This window comes from Watersipora subatra, chromosome 4 (genome assembly GCF_963576615.1).
Source record: "Watersipora subatra chromosome 4, tzWatSuba1.1, whole genome shotgun sequence".
NCBI lineage: Eukaryota > Metazoa > Bryozoa > Gymnolaemata > Cheilostomatida > Watersiporidae > Watersipora > Watersipora subatra.
In genome coordinates this window covers 46,066,542-46,088,376 of record NC_088711.1, presented here as the reverse complement: position 1 = coordinate 46,088,376, position 21,835 = coordinate 46,066,542, and the positions used below count along the sequence as shown (strand labels likewise).

Sequence of the window (21,835 nt, the reverse complement as noted above, 5' to 3'; positions counted from 1 at the left end):
ATGAGGTGAAACCTCAGATTTTTCAAGCGAAGATAAAGTTATAACCAACATCGTTACCCGGTGATCAGGTGACCAAAGAAGACAATTGAGTTTTATTTTCTTCTAGCCTGTTTTTAAGCCTATCTAGCTTAAGTTCTTGCTATAGAAACAAAACAAAAACACAATTTTTTTGAGATCTCAGCCATCTACAAGTATCTCAGCCATCTGTAAGTGAAGTAAATTAAGTTGAAATCGATATTCATATTTTGTCTGCTAAATTTTTACAGATTAACCAAGCCTAGTAATAAATAAAGACTTTGTATATGCGAGTAGCTGCTTACCTATTTCTTCAGAAAAATAACAGCAAATAATTCAATTTTAGAAAGCGAGAACTTTTGTGGACTCATGTGGCATTTCTACGGCGTCAATATGAGTAATTTATGCAAAGAAGAAATAGTAAGCTATTTCAGTTCAGAAACTTCATACATTGTCACAAACTAAACATGTTCTACAAAAGACATTAAGAGATTTTTGGCGCCAACTAAATCCTGATTTCAATTTTAATTCATTATACTTATGCATTACTTCTGAAACAATACAATTATTTTATGATTTGATATAATATATCAGCTTTATGTTATTGTTGGCTAAGATGCTTGCTGGGTTGGATATAGCAACAAGTAGTATTTTTACTACAAACACTCATATATGCTGGAAAAAATGGATAATACATGTAAAATATAAATTTTTGCTAGAATGGTTGAATGAAACTTAATATTTTATAAACGTACTGCTCAAGTACATCTATATAACATGATGTCTGAGTTTTTGCTAAAAAATAAACGAAATTCACAACCTCCCACTGAAGAATGGTCAACCAATTATATAAAACAATGGATTATATAAAGATGGATAATCATTTGTTATCCTAATAATGTTTTTATGACAAAATAAATCCTAATGTCATAATTTAAAATAAATTAATATAAGCCCGGCCTTGCTGTCAGAAAAACTCGGCATGTATGCGATCCTCTAAAAAAAAACTGAAACAAAAAATATTTTTGTAATATATTAAAGTGTAAAATATTACACTTGATACAAGATTTGTTTAGTTCGTTCAACTAGCTCAGTTATTTAGTCTGATTGTTTATAAGTGTATCCTTAGAGATTTAAGGTATGGCCTCACGTAGCAAATTATTCATTAATCTAACCATTTTCACAAAATTAACAGAATTGTCTGAGCTGTGAATGTACACTGAATTTGTCGGCGAAATGCTTCTAATTGGCTAAATGAGTTATTGGCGAGCACGATTCTAGCAGATTTTGCAATTAGTATAGTCCAACACACGCCTGACGACACACAATAAAAGCACATGTGCAATTCAACACAGTACATACAATGAAACTGCTTAGATTGCGCTATTGTTGGTTTTTATCGTTCGGACACTTTGGCTACAAATAGTTTCTTTTCTAATAATAACAATTTTCTTTTTAGCAGCAAAAGTTCCGTGGTAGAAAGAGTTACCATCTTTAGCGTAATCAAGTCAGTTGCATCGTATTTACTATAGCGAATTGCCGAAATATTTTTTTTGCGTGTTGGTTTATGTGCTTCAACTACATAAATTTTAAAAGCTGTTTGAGTCGTGCTCGCAACCCAACAATAGTGCGCCTAAAGCAGTTTCATCTTGTCTATCATGTTGAATTGTACTTGTAATTTTATTGTGTGCTGTGGTATGTGTCGTGGACTACATCAATTGCAAAAACTGCTAGAGTTGTGCTCGCTAAAATAAAAATGGTTTAGCCAATTAAAAGCGTTTCGTCAACGAATTCGGTGCGCATGCACAGCTCAAATAATTCTGTGATATTTGGCCAAATAAATCTGTGAATTTTGTGAATTTGGTCAGATTAACAAATAATGCATTACTTGTGGCCGTACTGTTGGATAACTCTATCTGAATGATTGTCTAAAGGTCAAGATTACAGTTTAGGTTATGTCAAGGCCAAGACCGGTTTTATGCCAACTGTAAATGCTAATGATGTTCTACAAGAATCTCGAAAAATAACTAACGGACTAAATACAGTTAGACAGTGCCGGCACTTCTTGTTCTGAATCTGATGCGGTAAATCACATTTCAACATGGCGCAGTCGGCAGGATAAAAGAAGTTAATTTTAATCTGTTAACATCCTTTACACATAACTTGCAAACGACCCACTTTTATTTTCCACAGACTTTAAAATTATTTTGCATTCAATATATTGAAGGATTTACCGTTTCTTCTGATAGTTTCTTGGTGTTTCGTGCGTCAATCCCTCCCACGTGGGGCTGGCGGTGATGTGTGTTAGTGTTTAATGTGTAGTGGTGGTGTTTTATAGTGGTGGTGCTTCTTTGTGGTAATCGTGGTGTAGCCACAGTGTTCGTGTCAAATTTGTGTCGGTGGTTACCTCTGTGTTGTGTTAGTGTATTTTTTATGAACCTTCGTGTCAGTGCCGTGCTTGTGTATTTCATGTACTTTCATGTAATTCTCATACTTTGTGATATTGTGTTGTTTTTCTTGTGCATATTGTTAGTGGTGTCACTTGTGATTGTTTATAGTGCCGTGTTAGTGTTGTGATATTGTGCCAATCCTTTCGTTATTGTTTGAAACTAATCGGAATTTTTTCGCTATGAGTAATAGGATAGATCTATTGTCTTTTCCTAAGCTAGTGTTTCCTACCTCTGATATGACTCAATCGTTCAAGTCATGGCTATCGCAATTTAAAATTGCCGTCGATTTAGCTACTTGGTCTTTAGGTAGAAAAAACTGTGTCCAGCGAACAAGTTCCTAGGTTTTGTGGTAAACCTAAGTTGGTCGCGTTATTGAGTGCTATAGGCAGCGAGGGTATTGAGCTGTTGCAAATCCTAGAATTTTATATTGACTCTGATGGTGAAAACGCTTTTGGAGATGCTTTAAAATTGTTACAGGAGCATTTCAAACGTGAAGAAAGTAATTATGTTAGAACAATGAGATTTGTTACTGTAGCACAAGCGGTCAGTGAAATTGCTATAGATTCTTTTCTAAGAGTTGAGAAATTGAGCAGAACTATGGGTCTCGGAGAAAGTGAGGAATTGCGTGAGCGTTTTTCAGTAGCTTTGGCCATCAATGGTCTTAGTGATTCGTCGACCCGTATGCAGCTGTTGCAAGAAAGTGATTTGTCCTGGAAAAATCTTGCTTCCAAATTAAAAGCTAGGCATTTAGCTAGAGAGTCAGAGAGCGTGTTAACTGAAGTAAAAGCTGGCCGTTTTAATGCTACTAGTAGTGTCTCAAAAGTAGATGCTGATAACTGTGCTTACGCCTCTGGCCATGGTACGAGTAATGACAGCAATGCTGGTGCTTATTCTGTCTCGGTAAGGCCACGTAAAGGGTCGTCTGGTTATGGGTCGCACCAACAGAGCTGTGACAGATACCATAAGTATGATTACCGTGCTGGTTATAGGTCTAGAGATTCTAGCAAGTCTAGCATTGAAAGTAACGGTTCTGAGGTGAATAGAGGTCAGCATCATGACAGATATGGTGGGGACAAATGTTCCAGTTTTTCTAAATATCATTCCCGTGACTCGAGTGCTTCTAGAAATGGCAGTAGAGGTAGTAATGACAGTCGCAGGTCACCTAGCCCAAGGTGTTGCATGCGTAGCAACTCTCCTGCTCAACATGGCAGAACTCGCTACCATTTTAAGTGCGAAGGGCATCAAGTAAGGGATTGTTCCGATGCTCACTGTTTTACATGTAACGCACAAGGACACACTTCAAAGGACTGTCCTGATAGGCGGAGATCTAGCCTACAGAGGCAGGGTTTTCATAGTGGTCGGAATAGGAGCCTCGATAGACGGCATCACAGTCCACATAGATATGGTTATAGAGGTTCAAGGGAAGACAGTAAAAGTCCCCGTAAAGTGAGGTTCACTAAGGATAATAGGTGACTATTTGGCAGCAGCAATAGTATAGTACGCACTATGAAAGTTAATGGCATGAGTATAGATTTCACTTTTGATACTGGTGCCAAAGTCTCTGCTTTGACAGAAAATTCTAGCAAATTGTTAAAGTTAAAACTAGAGAAACCCAAAAAGTGTTTAGTTGGGGCAGATGGCAATAAGCTTAATATCCTAGGAATGTCTAATGTGAACGTTCAAAGTAGTTATAGATCTATAGAAACTCGAGTATATATTGTCAGATGTTCTAGAATGAACTTACTGAGCCTACCACAGATACGTAGCCTTAACTTGTTGGCTGTTTTTAATGATTCAAGTTCAGAAGGGTTTGATCCAATTGCAGATTTCCCTTTGGTTCTTACTGGTTTGGGAACAATACCTGGGATTCTTAAGATAAAATTGAAGCCTGGTGCTGAAGGAGAAAGCAATGTCTGAGATAGACTCTATGTTGGCTAATGATATCATAGAGCCTGTTGAGGATCCAACTGGGTGGTGTTCAGGTCTTACTATTGCTCCTAAACCAGTTGGTAGAATCAGAATGTGTGTTGATTTGACAAATCTGAATAAAAGTTTAGAACGTTAAGTCTATCTGTTACCACGGGTTTCTGAAATGCTTAGTCAATTGTCAGAGGTTAGAGTATTTTTAAAACTCAATGCAAATTCTGGTTTCTGGCAAGTACAATTAGATCCAAAATGCAAACTGCTGACAACTTTTGTCTCACCTTCGGGCAGATTTTGCTCTAAAAAATTGCCATTTGGGATTTCTTCAGCTCCAGGGTTCTTTCAGAGGGCTATGGAAAATATACTGTTAGGGTTAAAAGGTTTCATTTGTCTTATGGATGATATATTGGTTTATGGGAAAAGTCCTGGCAAACACTGGGAACGTTTGAGGAAAGTTTTGAATAGAATAAAGGAATCGGGCTTGACCCTGAAAAAGGAAAAATTTGAATTTGGCTGTGATGAAATTAAGTTCTTAGTTCATGTAATCAGTGCTGCCGGTGTCAAGCCAGACCCTGATAAAATAAAAGCTATTATTGAAATGGCTCCACCTACCAATAGAACGGAGGCGAGACGCCTAACTGGCATGGTAAATTACCTCGGCAAGTCTAGTTCTAAGATAGCTGGAATTTGTGCTCCAATTTATGCTATATCAGATACGAAATCTGAATGGTATTGGGGATAAGCGCAAAAGAGAGATTTTGTTGAGATCCAACAAGAGCTGTCTAAAGCTCCAGTTTTGTGTATCTTTGACCTGAACAAAAAGCATAGGGTTTCTGTAGATGCTAGCAAAAATGCTATAGGAGCTGTCCTCCTACAATTAGACAATAATGGTGTGGGACAGCCAGTTGAGTATGCCTCAAGAAAAATGATGGAGACAGAGGAAAGGTATGCAATAATTGAAAAAGAGGCATTAGCTATCAGTTGGGCTTGTAAGAAATTTGGTTTTTATTTGGTTGGTCGTAACTTTGAAATCGAGACAGACGACAAGCCATTGGTGTCTGTCTTAGGTAAAAAAGATATAGCCAATTTGCCAGCAATAGTTCAACACTTTAGGCTACAGTTGATGAGATATGACTACAATATATTTCATGCACCAGGCGCAAAAATGTACTTAGCAGACTTGTTGAGTCGTCCTAACGGTATTTATGACCCTGTAGACCTCAACAAAAGTAGGGAAACGGAAGCATATGTTGGGGCTATTGTAGCAGCTTCTATAGATACAGAAGGTCGTGAAGGTGAGATTAAAGATGCTATGCGAACTGATAATGTTAGTAAAGAGCTCCTTAGTCATATTAATAATGATTGGGAAACTCCTTTGCAATTGCTCAGTGATGAGATGTCAAAGTTTTATAAGTGTAGACATAGGTTGACCTTATGCAATGGGTTAATAATGTATGCCTCACATAATTTTTATCCCGGAATTCTTGCGGGAATTGTATCTAGTAAAGTGCCATGAAGGTCACCAGGGTATCTCGAAATGTAGACGCTGTGCGCAGGCCTACATTTGGTGGTCTGGTGTCGGTAACGACATTGAGAATTCTGTAAAAGGCTTCAATACTTGCATCCGTCATAGTGATATTAGACACCAACTAATGGTAGAAAGCGAATTGTCTTTCTGCCCTTAGGAGGAGATAGGCTCTGTCATATTTGTCTTTGAAAGCAAATTGTATATAGTGATCATTGATTACTACTCTAGGTGAATTGAGGCGTTACCTGTTCATGCTCAGACATCTGGTGCAGTAATATCTGTTACGAAAAACGTATTTTCTCATTTTGGTGTACCTAAAATTGTACGGTCGGACAATGGCAGGTGCTATGATAGTGATGAATTTAGAAACTTTGCCGCTAGCTATGGTTTTCAGTTGGTTATGAGTAGCCCTCGCTATCCTCAGTCTAATGGATTAGCCAAAGGTGCCGTCAAAATAGTCAAAAAGTTGTGGTTGAAGAATGAGGATAAGATCGAAGCCTTGTCGGTCTATAGAACTACTCCGCTGTCAACTGGGTATTCACTAAGTGAACTCATGTTTGGCAGGGCAGTAAGGTTTATGTTTGGACTGCCTAGGTCTCGTCAGGTGGATTACAAGGAATTTGAACAAAAAGACGAAAACAGGAAAACAGAGATTAAGCGTAACTTTGATAAAAAGTATAGAGTTCAGAAATGCCTGAATTGAACGTCAATGGTAAAGTTAGGGTCAAGTCACTACCTGATGCCGGGGCTGGGGGTATTGTGGTCTGCAAGGATCCTTTATCAGACAGTTACTGGGTGAGGATAGGAGACAGAAAGCTCCGGAGAAACAGAAAACATCTGTTTTTGCAACACGAAAACGAGTTTGATAGGTTTTTTTTTTAAATGATCTGGGTAGCTGTCTAGTAGACACTAAGTGTCCAATAGTATTTGTCTTTCTGCTTAAAGAAAACAGTGAAAAGGCCCCAGCCACTGTGCTGGAGGCCGCATCTGCGGCTGAGCCGGATGAAACGCCTGTTACCACTACAAGAAGTGGCAGGCTTGTTCGGCCTCACAGATATTCTGATATGGTTTACTCATAACTGCTTCTGTTATAGATTATAGAACATACAAACTCTCATGACCGAGCCTAACAGATCAGCAAAGGGTGATGGCCCAAGTAGTAGGACGAGCTTCGCTGACAGAAGAAGTGATGAGACCAAGGCCGCTAAAGTTTTCGGTAAAAGTGGTAAACTGTACTGTATGATCTGCAGGTACAACCGCGATCATGTAGCTAGCGAATGTTTTCGGCCATTTTGTCAGGGACTGTAATGTGCCAAATTGTGGCTTTTGTCACAAATTGGATGATGAGGTCGCTGAATGTGATAAAGGGGGGGCACATGGTCTGGTGGCAAAAAAAAGATTAAAGTTCTCAGTAGTAATGAGCCTGATGCTAAGGTTAAAGGTTATGCAGCAGCCGTAGTTGGTACTAGTAGGCCTACACAGCCTAATGTGTCTCTAATGGGTGCAGTTAATGATTTTCTGTCAAATGTTACTAGTAAGGGACCACCTGGTGAGAAGGTCTATCAGGAGAAAATGTTGAAGTTTTAGAGACGAAAAGAAGAAACTAAGCTTCGGTATGAGACAGAAATACAGGCTATTAAGAAGGAAGAGCAGAATTATGAATATGGGTTTCAGTTGTCACAAGCTATTCAGAAATCTGTTAACAAGTTGCTTAACGTGAGGGCCCAATTTCGGAAATCACGTACGCCTGCAGATTCGTCTGCGGAAGGTTCCAGCGGTCCCAGGGAGGGTGCGCACAGCGCAACCCCTATTTCGCCTCGGAACAGTTCATTGTCAACTGTTATGTCAAAAGTTACTGTAGCTGAGGCTTTGGCCAATGCTGTTTCTGGTGCTGAGGCTTCGGCTAAGGCAAGTGATGCCAAGGCTCTGGCTGAGGCAAGTGATGCCGAGGTTCCGGCTGAGGCAAGTGATGTCGAGGCTTCAGCCAAGGCAAGCGGTGCTGAGGCTTTGGCTGAAGCAAACGATAGCGAGGCTTCAGCTAGGTTAAAGAGAGAAGGTGAGGGAGAGAGTGAGCCACACGAGGCTACTGCCTCCGACAATGATGAAGAGTTACATGATAGGCTCCTTGGGAATGATGTCGAAATGAAGGGCGAGACTGACTACTAAACTGTTACCAGTAGTTAACTGTGATAGTATGGGAGTTCTGAAGTCAGCTACATGTATAAATGCAACCGCAACATTTTCGTGAATATTGTAGCTGGTTAATAGGTATGTATGCCTGTGCTAATATTAATATCAGTTTCAATTGCTCCTTGATGCCAAGCTTGTCATAATTTCATCTAATGCTAGCTTCGCTGATTTCTCTTGAAACACTTTTGACTTGGTAACATTGTTTTAGTTTCCCTCCTTGCTTGTGTGTTAATGCTACACTGGTAATAACTGCTTCTGCAATAATTGCTTCCGGTAACCCACAACTTGCAAACTGTTTCCTCTTTCCTCTAAGGGAGGGGGCATGTTGGATAACTCTTTCTGAATGATTGTCTAAAGGTCAAGATTACAGTTTAGGTTATGTCAAGACCAAGACCGGTTTTATGCCAACCATAAATGCTAACGATGTTCCACAAGAATCCCAAAAAATAACTAATGGACCATATACAGTTAGACAGTGCCAGCACTTCTTGTTCTGAATCTGACGTGGTAAGTCACATTTCAACACGTACCTTCAGTAAGTTCTAGTCTCTACTCTACTTCAACACTGTATAGTCAATGGAGCTTATGTTCCAACGCCTATCATGTTGGTAGGAGTAACCGGGGCACCTCGGGCCCAAACTCACAAGATTTCATGCCAACACAAAAGTTTTGTGTATGTCCAGACTACTCCGGGGTACCCTGGACACACGCATCAAACTACTGCCACGGAAACGCTTTAGACCATTTATTGAAATTATTTGGTAAAGCTTACAATATGTATTATACAAAACCATATTTAAACATATATTTTGAAAAACTTCTGCAATGGATTGTTCATCATCTAAAAAATAGTTCTGACACTGTCTGGCGAAAAAAAATTGCTTATTAAAGCAGAGGGGATAAGTCAATATTGAAGCAAAAGTCCTTGCACGTTCTTTGGGTGCTACCAATAATAGAGGGTTTAGAATCAACATCACAACGTCGTTGATGTCAACTGTTACAATGTCTTTTTTTTCCGGGGTTATAAAGTTGGACCTGCGCTGTATGAAGAATGATACAGGGATGGTGTCATCAGTGTTACACACGTCAAGTATCACTGCCACAAAGTGCTTCACAGTTCTCTTTCCTCTAATTACTACTAGAACATGATTGGAGACTTTAAGGTCCCAATAACTATAGGCCTATTAGCTGTGGTGGGTAGGTCTTCAGGTTTGCTGGTTGGCTCCTCGCTATCCGACAATGCAACTGCTAGCTCTGCCTCCTCTTCGCTGCTGCACTCTATAGGTGCGGTAACCTGTATAAAAATAGCTGCTATTGTAAATAGATTTGTAGTACAATACAATTTTTTACTTCGTTGTGATCGGAGTGTGTTATTCAGAAAACCAACAAAAAACTAACCTTGCGTTTACCAGGTTTTTTCTTTCGATTCTCTTTCTTCCTCCTTTTTTAACTGAAGCTTAACAGGTGTGTCTGTTAGCACGACTGTTGACTTTTTGTGGCATTCATTTTCTGAAAGCTAACGTTCTCAATGCCATGGTTTCTAGCAACCTCTGGATAACGCTTTAGAGTGGCTCGGGGAATGTTTAGGTGTCGCGACACTTTCCTAGCAGATATGCCATCTTCTATCACACTTTTGACTGCAGTTCGCATTAACGTTGCATCAGTTTTAGGGGAAGCTTTTGAGATGGGGTTACAAACCCCATCTCAAAACTTCTTTTGAAACTCCACTCTTCATATTAAAATACTATTAAAACTTAAAAATACTAACTCAAAAGCAACATGAGTTTTTCTGGGGCACCGTGGACCATGGTCCGCAGTGCCCCGGGCCAGGTGGTCCATGGTGCCCCGGTACATGAAGCAAAAGTTATTTATAAAAAATTTTTTAAAGTTTTAACAGTGAAGACTTTAAATTACACCATACCAAAGAACAAGGTTAGTTGTATTATGTGTTGCAATAACAACAAAAAATATGTATAAGTTTTCGGTCAGCGGTTGGGTTTTCAGCGGAAGTGGTCCGCCGTACCCCTGGGCCCAAGGTGCCTTGGTTACCCCTATACAACGGAGAACACTAATGTTTACATTTTAAAGATTATAAATAGTTATGGATACTGATGTTTCTGTCGAAAGATTAATGTGTACTTCCTTTTTTGATATTGCATGTGATATTGCCTTGCCATTGTTATATATATGGTATATAACTACACTAATGCTTATGTCATTGTCATGCAATTTTTGCAAAAGTTTATCAGATGGTATAGTTGTAAACAGACTTCAGGCATAGTCCAGCACACTGACTATTGTGTAAATAATATCAGAAAAATGTTAGTGGTTGGTAAGAATCATAGACTTGCATAGCCATTTGGTAACTTTGCCCTAAATGCATGGTAAATTTCTATCAGGGCTCCATTGTTCAACAGCCCAAAAACGTCAACTACAAGCTTCATAGAAATGTAATCAATAATGTTGCTATTATTGGGGCAACGCTTTCTGAACCGAGTAGGTGACACAGCAATATTACTCTGATTGCAGTATCCTGTCAACACTCAAATGAAATGCTTACTTAAATATAATACTACCCTCAAATTTAACTCGTAAAACTGGTCCTGTTTAACATACCAAACTATAACACTTTTCTTCAAGTTCAGATTTTTTTCTCAAAAATTTGGTTGATTATCGTATGAAAAATTTTTTATATCCAACAAAAATACTACGTTTTCTCCATTCAGTACTATTATTTTAATGTTTATGTTGTTGCTTAGCACACATGTGCTTCAAACATTAGTACAGAGTTTCTCTTTCATTCAGTGAGAAGTATGGCTACATATAAAAATTCCTGTTGTGCTAAAATAATTTTTTAGGATACTGATATTGGTGGATTCAGCGGTGAAGAAAAACGTTTCAGACCAAAAAAGGAAGAAGTAGAAAAACTAGAAAAAGCTGAAGTGAGTCAAAGTGAAAGCATCAGCCTGATCACAACTGGCAGATGAAACTATAAAAGCTTTCAATGATAAAATAAATTGTTTTAAATGCTTTTAATTTGGTTTCTGCAAGCATTATGAACATATATTGGGTATATTACTTGTTTTTGAATAAACATTTGAAACATTTGATGAAACATTATTACATAGCTTATAAATCTGCAACTTACTCATTGTAGTACACTGATATAATTATAAACTACAACAAACATACCAATAAAAATTATTACATAATGTGATTTCCCCTTACATTGAAGTTGATTTTGCAAATTTGGATTTATCACATACGCAACTATAATTCTGATGATAAAATTTTCGACGGAGATTGGAGCACTGTACTTGAGTGACTACGGCAACCAAATTCATAGAAAAACTTCATGAAAATCATTATGGCAGTGTCGACAAAGTTACTTTTTAATTTTTTATTTGTACAAAGTTGAACATGTGTCTTATTTCCAATTTTTTCCTGTATTTATAAATTTTTCCTTACTTATTCTACAGCGCTGTGGTTTGAGGAGACCATGAAGTGTGAGGTGAGAAACTTTTTTCTGCCTAATAGGTTAAATCTTGATACACCATAGTAAGCTGGGATATAATTATAAATATAAAAATAATACAAAAATGACACCTGAAGTTCATAACTGCTCTATATTCATGTTTTTATGCATTTAACATATAAGTCAAAAACATCTGCGTTTATCTCTAAATGATCCTCATAGACAACGGCTTATCACAAACGTAATCTCAGACAAAAGTCCGCTTTTTAGAGGGAGGTTTTCTATCCAATGTAATTTAGATCATTTTAGCAATCAGTTTCTCACCTTTACGAAACGTAGCAAAAGCAACAGTACAGATGCTATCTTCATGTCTTCTGCGATGCTTTCAGATTCTCCCGAAGTAGGGAGTTCACGACTGGGTAAACCTAAAGGTATTTTCTTCCAAGGTCGAGTGCGCTTGAGGCCCCCCTTACAAAATTAAGATAATAAAGTAGCTTTTAGGTTATCAAGGTGCACCAGAGTACGGGGTGAACTAGTCGGGTAGAGTCCATTGACAACAAATAAGTGCATGTGTGATGATGCTTGCAAAGGCTTGCAGAGGCTGAGATTTTTATAAATATTTTAATCTTTTAGGCTATGATAATCAAACACTTGACTTATGACAGGCACAATCTGTGTATGCTAAACATGTGTTGGTGGATATGATCGTTGATCATTGATAAGGTAATCACTGAACGTGTCATGTAGCAGACAACTACGAATTTATAAATACTAACAGTGCTAAATGAATGCTTATCACTTATCCTATTCTACCATAAATAGCTTTTTGCGACATTTAGCCAAGAGTATTCATCTAAGACGTATGCAAGGGATTTGAAACGCTCCTAGTTGGTCATCTTCTACTGCTTCCATCTATCAAGCATATTTATCCTTCCTTCCCATGAGATCATTTATTGTAACATACAAACGTGCATTGCTTCCCCATTTATCTGAGAGTTACTCGTTCTGATTATCTTCTTTTGATAGTTCAGAAGATCTAGAATTTCTGAACCTTCTCTTCAGAACTTGTAACTACCTTCAAATTTATTAATGAAGATCATTACAGCAGTCCTACTTTGTGACTAAGGCAAAACCCTTTACACAAAATACTTGTAATCAACCCTAAATATTTGCACAAGCGTTCATCTGTTTGTTAGGTTTATCTATGCACATTCAGACAAATTATAGCATCAATAGAATGCATAGAAATGACAATAGGCCAGAAAAGGTTTCGGGATACAAAAACAGGTGTACTGAGGCATAACTAGAGCAACATGTGACAACTTGATCAATATCATTCACTATTTAGACTGGAGCCGAGTTGGCGAGGCTTGACTGTCTTATCACAGGAAAACAGGCAAGTGAAGGCCTTCAGGTGAGTTACTAATATTTAATAGAATTGGCTGAAGCATTCTAGTAACTGAGGGGTCACTGACTACATCTTGCAGTTAGTTATTGAAGTGTCTAGTGCTAAAAGGGCTAAAACACGGAGGCCAGTTTTGACATGAAATAAATATTTTACATAACTGTTGTTTGCTAATTGTCCTTAATGGATGTTACTATTACTAGCATAAAAATTGCATGTAGACAATTATCTAGATCCTGTCACATTTCCGAACTAACTTTTTGTACAACCTGACAGCAATCTAGCCATGCTTGAAATGCTGGAGGCGTTTCATTCTGGACATTTTAGGAAAATAGCATTTCAAAATGTCTCGAGTAAAATGCTGCAGCCAATATGAGTGAGACATACTGTAGTTATAAAATAATGAAAGCACTGTAAAGTGACAGCAATTGTCAATTAGGACAAAGAAACTAGTGCATATATGATGAACAGAATGCTTACAACAAGTGGATGTGTTTGTCCTACAGAGATTGCAAGGAATAAGTGTGTCATATAGCTACTTTGTAAACATTCTGTTGCTGTAAATCACAGGTTTCAAACTCACGACCCGCTGGTCACATCCGGCCAGCCTTGCAATCTTATCTGGCCCGCAAAGTCGTTCTAACACCATCACTATTCATGGCCCATTAATAAATAGCGCTGATGACATAATACTGCACAGAACTGCAGATTCCATCATGCAACGCTTCACCTGCCTTGCCTGAGTAATGAATTAAGTCTAGCTATTATAAGATATTACCTTGTAGCCTTGTTAGCCTGATGAGCCCCTGTGGTCTATCTTGAGAATCTCCACAACACAGAACATTACACTCAACGTAAACGAATTTGTTGCTTCGGTCAGACCATATAACCAGACTAAGGTCATAAGAACAAAGAAAACTGATCGATTCAAATTGTTATTGCTGAGCAGCACACATTTCATGTATATTTCCAGTTTTTTAGCACGTTAATATTTTTATCTTGTTTAATTTTGATAGAAGATATTTTCAAGGAAAGCAAAATCTTTTTGGGATATTTAAGTTTATTTTTGCATCTGTTGACATAGAAGCAAAGAAATTTAAATTTTATTTTTAACAAGGTATTTTAACGAAGAGCAAAAAATTAAATATAAGTAATTTAAAGGTGGAGTTGTAACAAAATTCACATTACAGTTATTTGACATCAAAACTGACAGTAGAGTGACAGCAGTTGCCAATTAGTACAAAGAAACTAGTGCATATTGGATGAACAGAATACTTACAACAAATGTGTGTGTTTGTCTTACAGAGATTTCAAGGAATATGTGTGTCATATGGCAACCTTGTAAGCGTTCTGTTATTGTAAATCTAGCATAACAGTGGCAGAGTTTTCCTATAACAATACTGGATACTTCCCTATGTTATAACTAGGCTCGATTACAGCTTTTGTCTGGCTTAAACTTTAAGGGTTAAACTAACTTAACCTTCTCGCAGGCAACGTTTTTAGGCTATTTGAGACTCCTCGAGCAAATTAATTTTTCACAAATCGATTTAAAAAAATCATTTATACACTTTTATCTATGATATTGTACACGTTTATTACGTTTTTATGTCTTTATGGTACAGGTAAATACAAATAAACATAGTTCAAGTCAGTTCTTCATATTACTGTTTCTCTAGCTATGGTACTTTCGGAAGCATTTGCCCTTGCAGAGTCCTATATCGCAGTCTTGACATCATGTGCTTTTTATTGTTCCTCTTTGCCTTTGCCAATAGCTTTTGGAGGACACCATGACAGTAAAAGAAGTTGTAGTACTCTGGGAAAACATTAGTAAAAGCAGAAACAAGCTACAAACAAAATTTCCAATTTCATTTAAATACATTTTTATTTCAGATTTTTTGTTCGTTTAGTATTGCTAATGAGATACAACCCCCATGGGGGCTGTATCTCATTGGGGGCTGTATATCATTGGGGGGCTGTATATCATTGGTAATGCAAAAAAATGATCGTTTTTTTCTCAAAATGGTAAATTTTTTTGTTGTTAACAAAGACAAATCTATTGTAGTTTACTATTTGTAAAATAAAATTAAACAAACAAAGCAATAATTTTACTGGAAATCAATTTATAAAAACCATTTGTGCGGCGACATAGTAGTCGCTCTGTCCATCAGCATTAGTATCGCTAAACGACAATAATGTCGCTATACCTGCAAAAGGGTGAAACTTTAAAGGTTTCAATCTTTACTTTACCATAATAATCCTTTTTATAATAAGATCTGTGTGCGTACATCTAATTGTTTAAAGTCACGGTTGACGGTTGGAAAAAATAATTGTATTGCACAAGATTCACAATTCTCAACACAATTGAGCAACTCTCTAACGACTGCACCAATTGACACATCGCGATATTCTACAATAGTCGTATATGTATAGTTGTTACATCTGACAGAATCTCACAGCTTTCACAACTCACCAGACTATCAGAGTACCAATGAAATGTAATTTGGATTATTACCAACCTGCCTATGGCCCGTGTGCCTGCAAGTTAATTTATAACTTACATATATACTGTTTTGTAGTCATTTTATCCTTTGGTATATGAATGGTAGAGATTTGATGCAAAGTTTCACTCTGTGGAACCAAATCAAGGTTGCTGTAATCATCTTGTTTAGCAGAACTCGATACATGAGTATATAAATTTGTGGTATTATCACTACACAGTCCCAGCCAGTAGTATAGATGAAGGATGCAGTTCCCAAAAAAAACTGTAATTTCTCCGATCTCGTTAGTTACACATAACTTGATTGACGTGAACTCAGGTTCTGCCTCCAAATTAGTCTGTAATCTTCAATCCATGCTTAAAAGTAGGGTTTGGGGTCACTGCACATCATAGCAACATAGCACATCATATAACTTTGGTTGGATTTGGTATTTGGCAATAACGAAAACCACTTTTGTAATTTCTATGGATCTTCCAGCATTTCAGCTGCTTACCTATGCCATATTTATTGCAAGCAGATGTACAGAGGTGTTTATAGAGACCTCCATAGCGATAGAATCTCAAAGCTGAAAACTCAATGCCAGCCTGACCTATGAGGTGGTGAAAAACGAGGTCATGTCATTCTATTTATTCCGTCAATATATAGCAAGTGCTTTGGAAAGTTACTAATTATATTTCTGCCTGTGTATAAGAATGTTTTTATGACTGCCTTGAATAGATTCTAGAATAAACTAGATCATTCCGTAATTCGATCCGATCGTGATTCGTAATCCTAATCTGATCATTCATTTACTTATGAGAAAATTAGACCTCATTCTTCTTGACTGCGTTCATTTAAAGGTTGACTTGCAACAAAATTCACCTTACAGTTATATGATATCAAAAGATTCACCACGTCTTACTTTGTTGTGTTGTAAGTGCAAAATATGTGGGAATGTGATTACAAGCTCCTAAAGCTAAAAAACGAACGGTTAATCGCAGCCACACGAGACCGCCGTAGCTTTGATTCTTTTTCCAAAATGGCTCAAATGTGACGTAGTTGTGGTGGATGGTTTCTGTTTACACTTTCATGCAACCTTATTCGTCGAAATATTTTTACAAATATACTTCACGCATTCAATAAAACCGTGTCTATTGTTTTTACGCGTCCGTTTTATCGTCATTGTAATGCTGTCACTTTTAGCAGTGATATCTTATAACTTACCGTAAAAATTCATTTAATTTTTTAACCTTAGTTCGAAGGAGTACATATCATTGTCTGATAATCATGACAAGCATCTTTGTCACCAGTGATAATCGACAAGTGCTGCAGAAATTATTTGCGAGTTTTTGGGTCACATGATCAGATTACGGCTTGCCGATTAGTCCAAGCCGAAACAATACTGTAAAGTAGCGAGCATCTATATTTGATACAGGGTCTTCTGTAAAACCCAAAGTGATTGTCATAAACTAGTGCTACGATAAGTTTCATAGTGAGCTTTTTATTGGCCTTTTAATTCACGTGAGAACATCATGTGACAAGGCAATAGCCAAACTGTAATGGCTACATCAGAGAATTAAACAGATTCCAATTTTAAGCTTTTAAGAGCTTGTAATCACATTTCCACATATTAGGCACCTACAACACAACAGAGTAAAACATGGTGAATCTTTTGATATCAAATAACTGTAATGTGAATTTTGTTGCAAGTCAACCTTTAAGATCATTAAAACGTGACATATCAGCTCTCGTGTCAACTTAGTTGTTCGATATAAGCACTGGACCACTAATCGATGTTAGTTTAATGGGCTGTATAATAGTGGTATGTAGGAGTAAGTAGGAAGGTGTAAGTAGGTAGATGTGTAGAGATGTGTGTAGGATGGGAGGGTGTGTAGGATTGTATAGGAATGTGTAAGGGTGTGTAGAAATTGCAGGGGTGTACAATGGGCTGTAATGATGGGTAGGGGTAATTGTAGCTGTTTAGGGGGTGCAGAGCTGTATTATAGTGGTGTGTAGGAGTGGGTAGAAATGTGCAAAGGTAATTAGGGATGAGTACGGGTATGTAGAGGTGTGCAGGGTTGGGTAAGTTGGTGCGGGAGTGATTATGTATTTCCTTCATCTGGGTAAATACGAATTGAGTGATCATTAGTCAGGCGACATGCTTTTGTAAAGGTTATGTAGTATGAGAGCCATAAATGTTAGCCTAGCACTGTATCTGAAATATCTCACATTGCAAAATAAATAATTTCTTTGCTAAAGTCTTGGACTGTGCACCTAAACAATTGAGTTTTGAAAATTACCAGTTTTGTAATAATAAATGCTTTCTCGTTGCTCGAGAACAGCTAAGCTCCTTTTAAAGACAAGCTTATGTAATGTTCATAGTCATTGTCACTGCATTCTGATAGCGCTGAAGGATGTTGTGTGGACTCCCATGGTCGTTTGGCCACTACTTCTGATAAAATTACGTTAATTGTTGACAAGCGAGCTGGATTGATGAAGAAATCTTACTAACTCTATTAGTTTCGTCAGCTAAAATTACACATTAGAGGAATCTCATCAGGTTAATCTTTTGTTTTCAAAATTTTTCAAATTATAAAATCTAGAAAAAACTTGTAAAAGGATTATATATTATTTTGTGCAACTGTTCTGTGCAAACGTATTCCCTGGAGTGGCTGGGCGACTGAGCCGCCCCAACTTTTTAGTGATTTTCGGCGGCTGAATGCTAAGAATTGCAGTCTAAGCTCATTCACTTGGAACTTTCAAATACTAACTATTCGCGCTTTAGCGATGAGGTGAAGAGGCTCACTAGTCTAGTATTGGTTTTGCCTACCACTAATGCAGCGAGTGAGAGATCTTTTCTGCATTGAAGCAAATCAAAACATCGATTAGGTGCATTATGGGGCAGCCTTGTCTAAATAATCTTCTAATATTACACACATATGAAGATGTTGAAATAGATACAGAATCAGTTGTGAAAAACTTCTGCCATGGACAAATTGATGAAACAAGAGCTATTGCAATAAAAGAGTAATAGCTCTTTTTCTGTCAATGTCCCTTGCATAAATCTGTAGTGTCATTAGTTTTATATAGTTCGTTGAATGAAGAAAATGTTTTGCCTACCATGAACAGTAAGCAATATACTTATGTAGATTTTGATGCTTACAATTGATTGCATTTATGCATACTTTGAGGGTTGTTGATGCTTAAAATGTCCAGAGCTTCAAGAGGCTTCCCCGAACTTTGTTGGGGGGCTTATACTGCCCTCAAACCTTCAAGTGTTTATAACTAATCGCCTAAAATTTGCAGCCTCAACTTGCAACCAGGGAATACAGGCCTGGTTTCTCATATAAATGATATGAAACCATTTAAACTAAAGATATTCTTATATCAGGTTTTATTAAACGCTTTGGCCTTGCATGATAATAAAATGTGAAGGCTACGAATAAGCTTATACCACTTGGTTGATCCATGTGTATGAATTACTCAGCCTGAGATCAAACAATGGCAAACTAATGAATGTAACCATGCTCTCATAAGCTATCAGTATAGCATGTCTCGGGCTATTGATTTTAAGCAATTATGACTGCATGTAACAATCACTAGCGTTACATGCTACAAAGTTTTGACATATTTATTATCTTTGTATCATATAAATGGTTCAAAATGTCAAATCTTTAAATCTTTGAAGCTATTCAAACCTGCGTCTCAAGAGGAGGGGATCTTTTTGAAAACATCGTAGTTACAACGAGGTACTACGTAACATGTAAACAACGATAATTGTAATATTATGCAAATCTTTGTGATCGGAGGGTGGTTAGATTTTCATCGTTTTCATTAGTGACGCTCTTACAGCATCTCTGTTTTTAATGCATGTGCTTTAAAATATTATCTTCGAAATAAAAAATATTAACTGCGAAATTTAAAGAAAAATTTCTTACAAGCTTTGACATTGTCGTTTGACCTTAGACGCATTTTAGGAGTGCCAGACACGATATAAATTATTCGCCTCATGGTAAATATAAGCGCAACAGACTAATATAGAAAACGCGTAGTTGTACGACGGTTTTTTCGTAGCACATAAACTCATCAGCTACGAATAATTGCGAGTGGTGCGATCACTCCTGTGTATCATGTAAATTTGTCCTACTCATTTCTACGATCAAAACCACCAACTTCGAAGCTCAAAGCTTCGTAGCGTGTAACACTAGTGTATGTTTATTATCTAAAAACTTGAGATAAAGCGTTGTCGATTTTTCATTTTGGTGATCACCTATTAATAAGGAAAATAATTGAGTCAAGTTGTCTATAATGGAATGGGCGGGGATACTTGAAAGCAATTTAGGTTTTATCTTTGTGTGGTCGACACCATCTATGGTTATTTTAAATGAGTCTTCAAAAGATTTACCCAAACTTTATAGTTTTAGAGTTCTGCTACCTACTTGTAACAGTGCCTAATGGCAGAATGCATAGCCAAAGCGAGGTGCATCATTTGATGTTGCTAGAAAAAAGGGTGCAAGGAAATAATGGATGGTGTTGAAAAAACTGATTGACCTACAAAAAAAAAACTCTTGTAGAGTAAAGGCCTTAACAATCAGTTATGGCAAATGGTTTAAAATTTGTTACAAAGCATGCTCGCAACTGTAGCAGCTAATACTTCTACATACACACTAGCCACTATTAAATTTTACGCCATCTTTTTGATTGACATGAAAATGTTGTCATTAGTAGTCTTAGATGTTGCGTGCTGATGCCTTTTAGCTTGTTTTTTTTTGCGAAAAAAGTATAATTTTTATCATGTTTGAACCTTCGTTTTTTGAAAGTGGTTACAAACCAAACTAGCATGCGATCATCAGGAAGTTGCCTCCTTCTGCAAGTTTCATGCAGAATTATTTTTATCAGTCCAAAATATGTGTTAAATTGTCCATCATAAAATCAGAATAATTAGTGACTTCTATATTGCCACTAGACAAATGCAAGTTTAAATTTTGCTGCTCAAGAGTGAATCTCTACCAAAATCGATTTAAGGAAAAATAAATAAAGTGAACTCAAGGTGTTATCTGATCAAATTAATTTTTTGACTCGTCAAATCCCATTCACTACTTTTCTGAAGAAAAAAATGTCACCTTAAACATGATTGGTCATTTACTCAGCACTTCTATTAAAAAGGTCAAGGTTTGTGGAGGTTTTAAAAGTTATGTACACAACATAATCAGTATGTCAGAAGTAACTTTTGATACACTTGTAGCCTTGCAGCCGATACCACTTCATTGTAGACACATGTATAAAGGAAGACAAGAACATTATTTTAGAGTGGAGTGTCAAAAGGTTCATCAAGCAAACGTTGAAACTATTTTATCCATAGATATATAAACCTAGATTGGCCAATAATAGCTATTCCTACCCGTTGCCTTGTCATACTTAAATAGCACGACGTAACGTCATTGTATTGTACCTCACGCTTGACTGCACTGCTGGTAACAATGAAGCTTATGAGGAGAATTTGACAAAATTACATTTATTTTCACATAAAAACCTTCTTGGATACATAATCCAATAAACTAAAGCAACTATGTGATAATATCTGATAACCACCTTAGATTAAAACTATAAAAGGTATGAATTGTTGCACACAAATCATGAGCCATCAGGGCTTTATTTGCCACCCTATCCTATCCCCATTCTCTCTTTTCCCCTTCTCCGAAAAAGAAGTGAGAAGGGGAAAAGAGAGAAGGGAGAAAGGAAATGGGGGCAAATAGCCCACCCACTCTAAGAGCCAGACCCTGGCTAGGTAAATAGACTAATATCATGCTGAACTAAATATGACCAGATATGAAGAGTATGCAAGTATGTCTTAAGTCAAAAATGAGAAAAAATGATTATTTTACAGCTGGCTATGTAGCTGGCTAGGTCACCAAAGCTGAAAAGTAATGATTGTATCACTAGCATCGTAGATGTTACCAACTATGATGTCAACCAAGCAACAAATTCCCTAATCACAGTTAAGAATCGTGGTGGCTTGACTTTGTCTTCGCCTGTGGTGATTGAGGTTTGCAACCACAGTGAGAAAGCGACGAGAGTGTTGCTTAGTAGTGCTGGATTGATGAAAAACTTTCCCAGGCTAGCACTAAGTGCTACTATGGAGAAGTTGCTGAGGTCCAACATCATGCTATTGTTTAAAGGTTGACTTGCAATAAAATTCACATTAAAGTTATTTGGTATCAAATGATTCACCATGTCTTACTCTGTTGTTTTGTAGGTGTCAAAGATGTGGAAATGTGATTACAATCTCGTAAAAGTTAAAAAACGAACAGTTAATCGCCGCCACACGAGATCGCCGTAGTTTGGATTCGCCTTCCCAAACGGCTCAAATAG

The 21,835-nt window shown here is 37.2% G+C and overlaps 2 protein-coding genes across 2 annotated transcripts in view; both read left to right on the top strand.

The window, feature by feature from the left end:
- Positions 1–7,032: 7,032 nt before the first annotated feature.
- On the top strand, positions 7,033–8,082 carry LOC137394292 (uncharacterized). The gene is made up of 2 exons (XM_068081008.1): positions 7,033–7,182; positions 7,504–8,082. Exons 1-2 carry the CDS (start codon positions 7,033–7,035, stop codon positions 8,080–8,082), a joined length of 729 nt encoding a protein of 242 aa, XP_067937109.1.
- A 4,852-nt stretch (positions 8,083–12,934) lies between these two features.
- LOC137393340 (solute carrier family 49 member 4-like) overlaps positions 12,935–21,835 on the top strand; it is a 42,683-nt gene continuing 33,782 nt past the window's right edge. The window contains exon 1 of the mRNA XM_068079845.1: positions 12,935–12,995. The gene's annotated coding sequence lies outside the window, so the exon portion shown is untranslated. The remainder of the gene's footprint in view (positions 12,996–21,835) is intronic.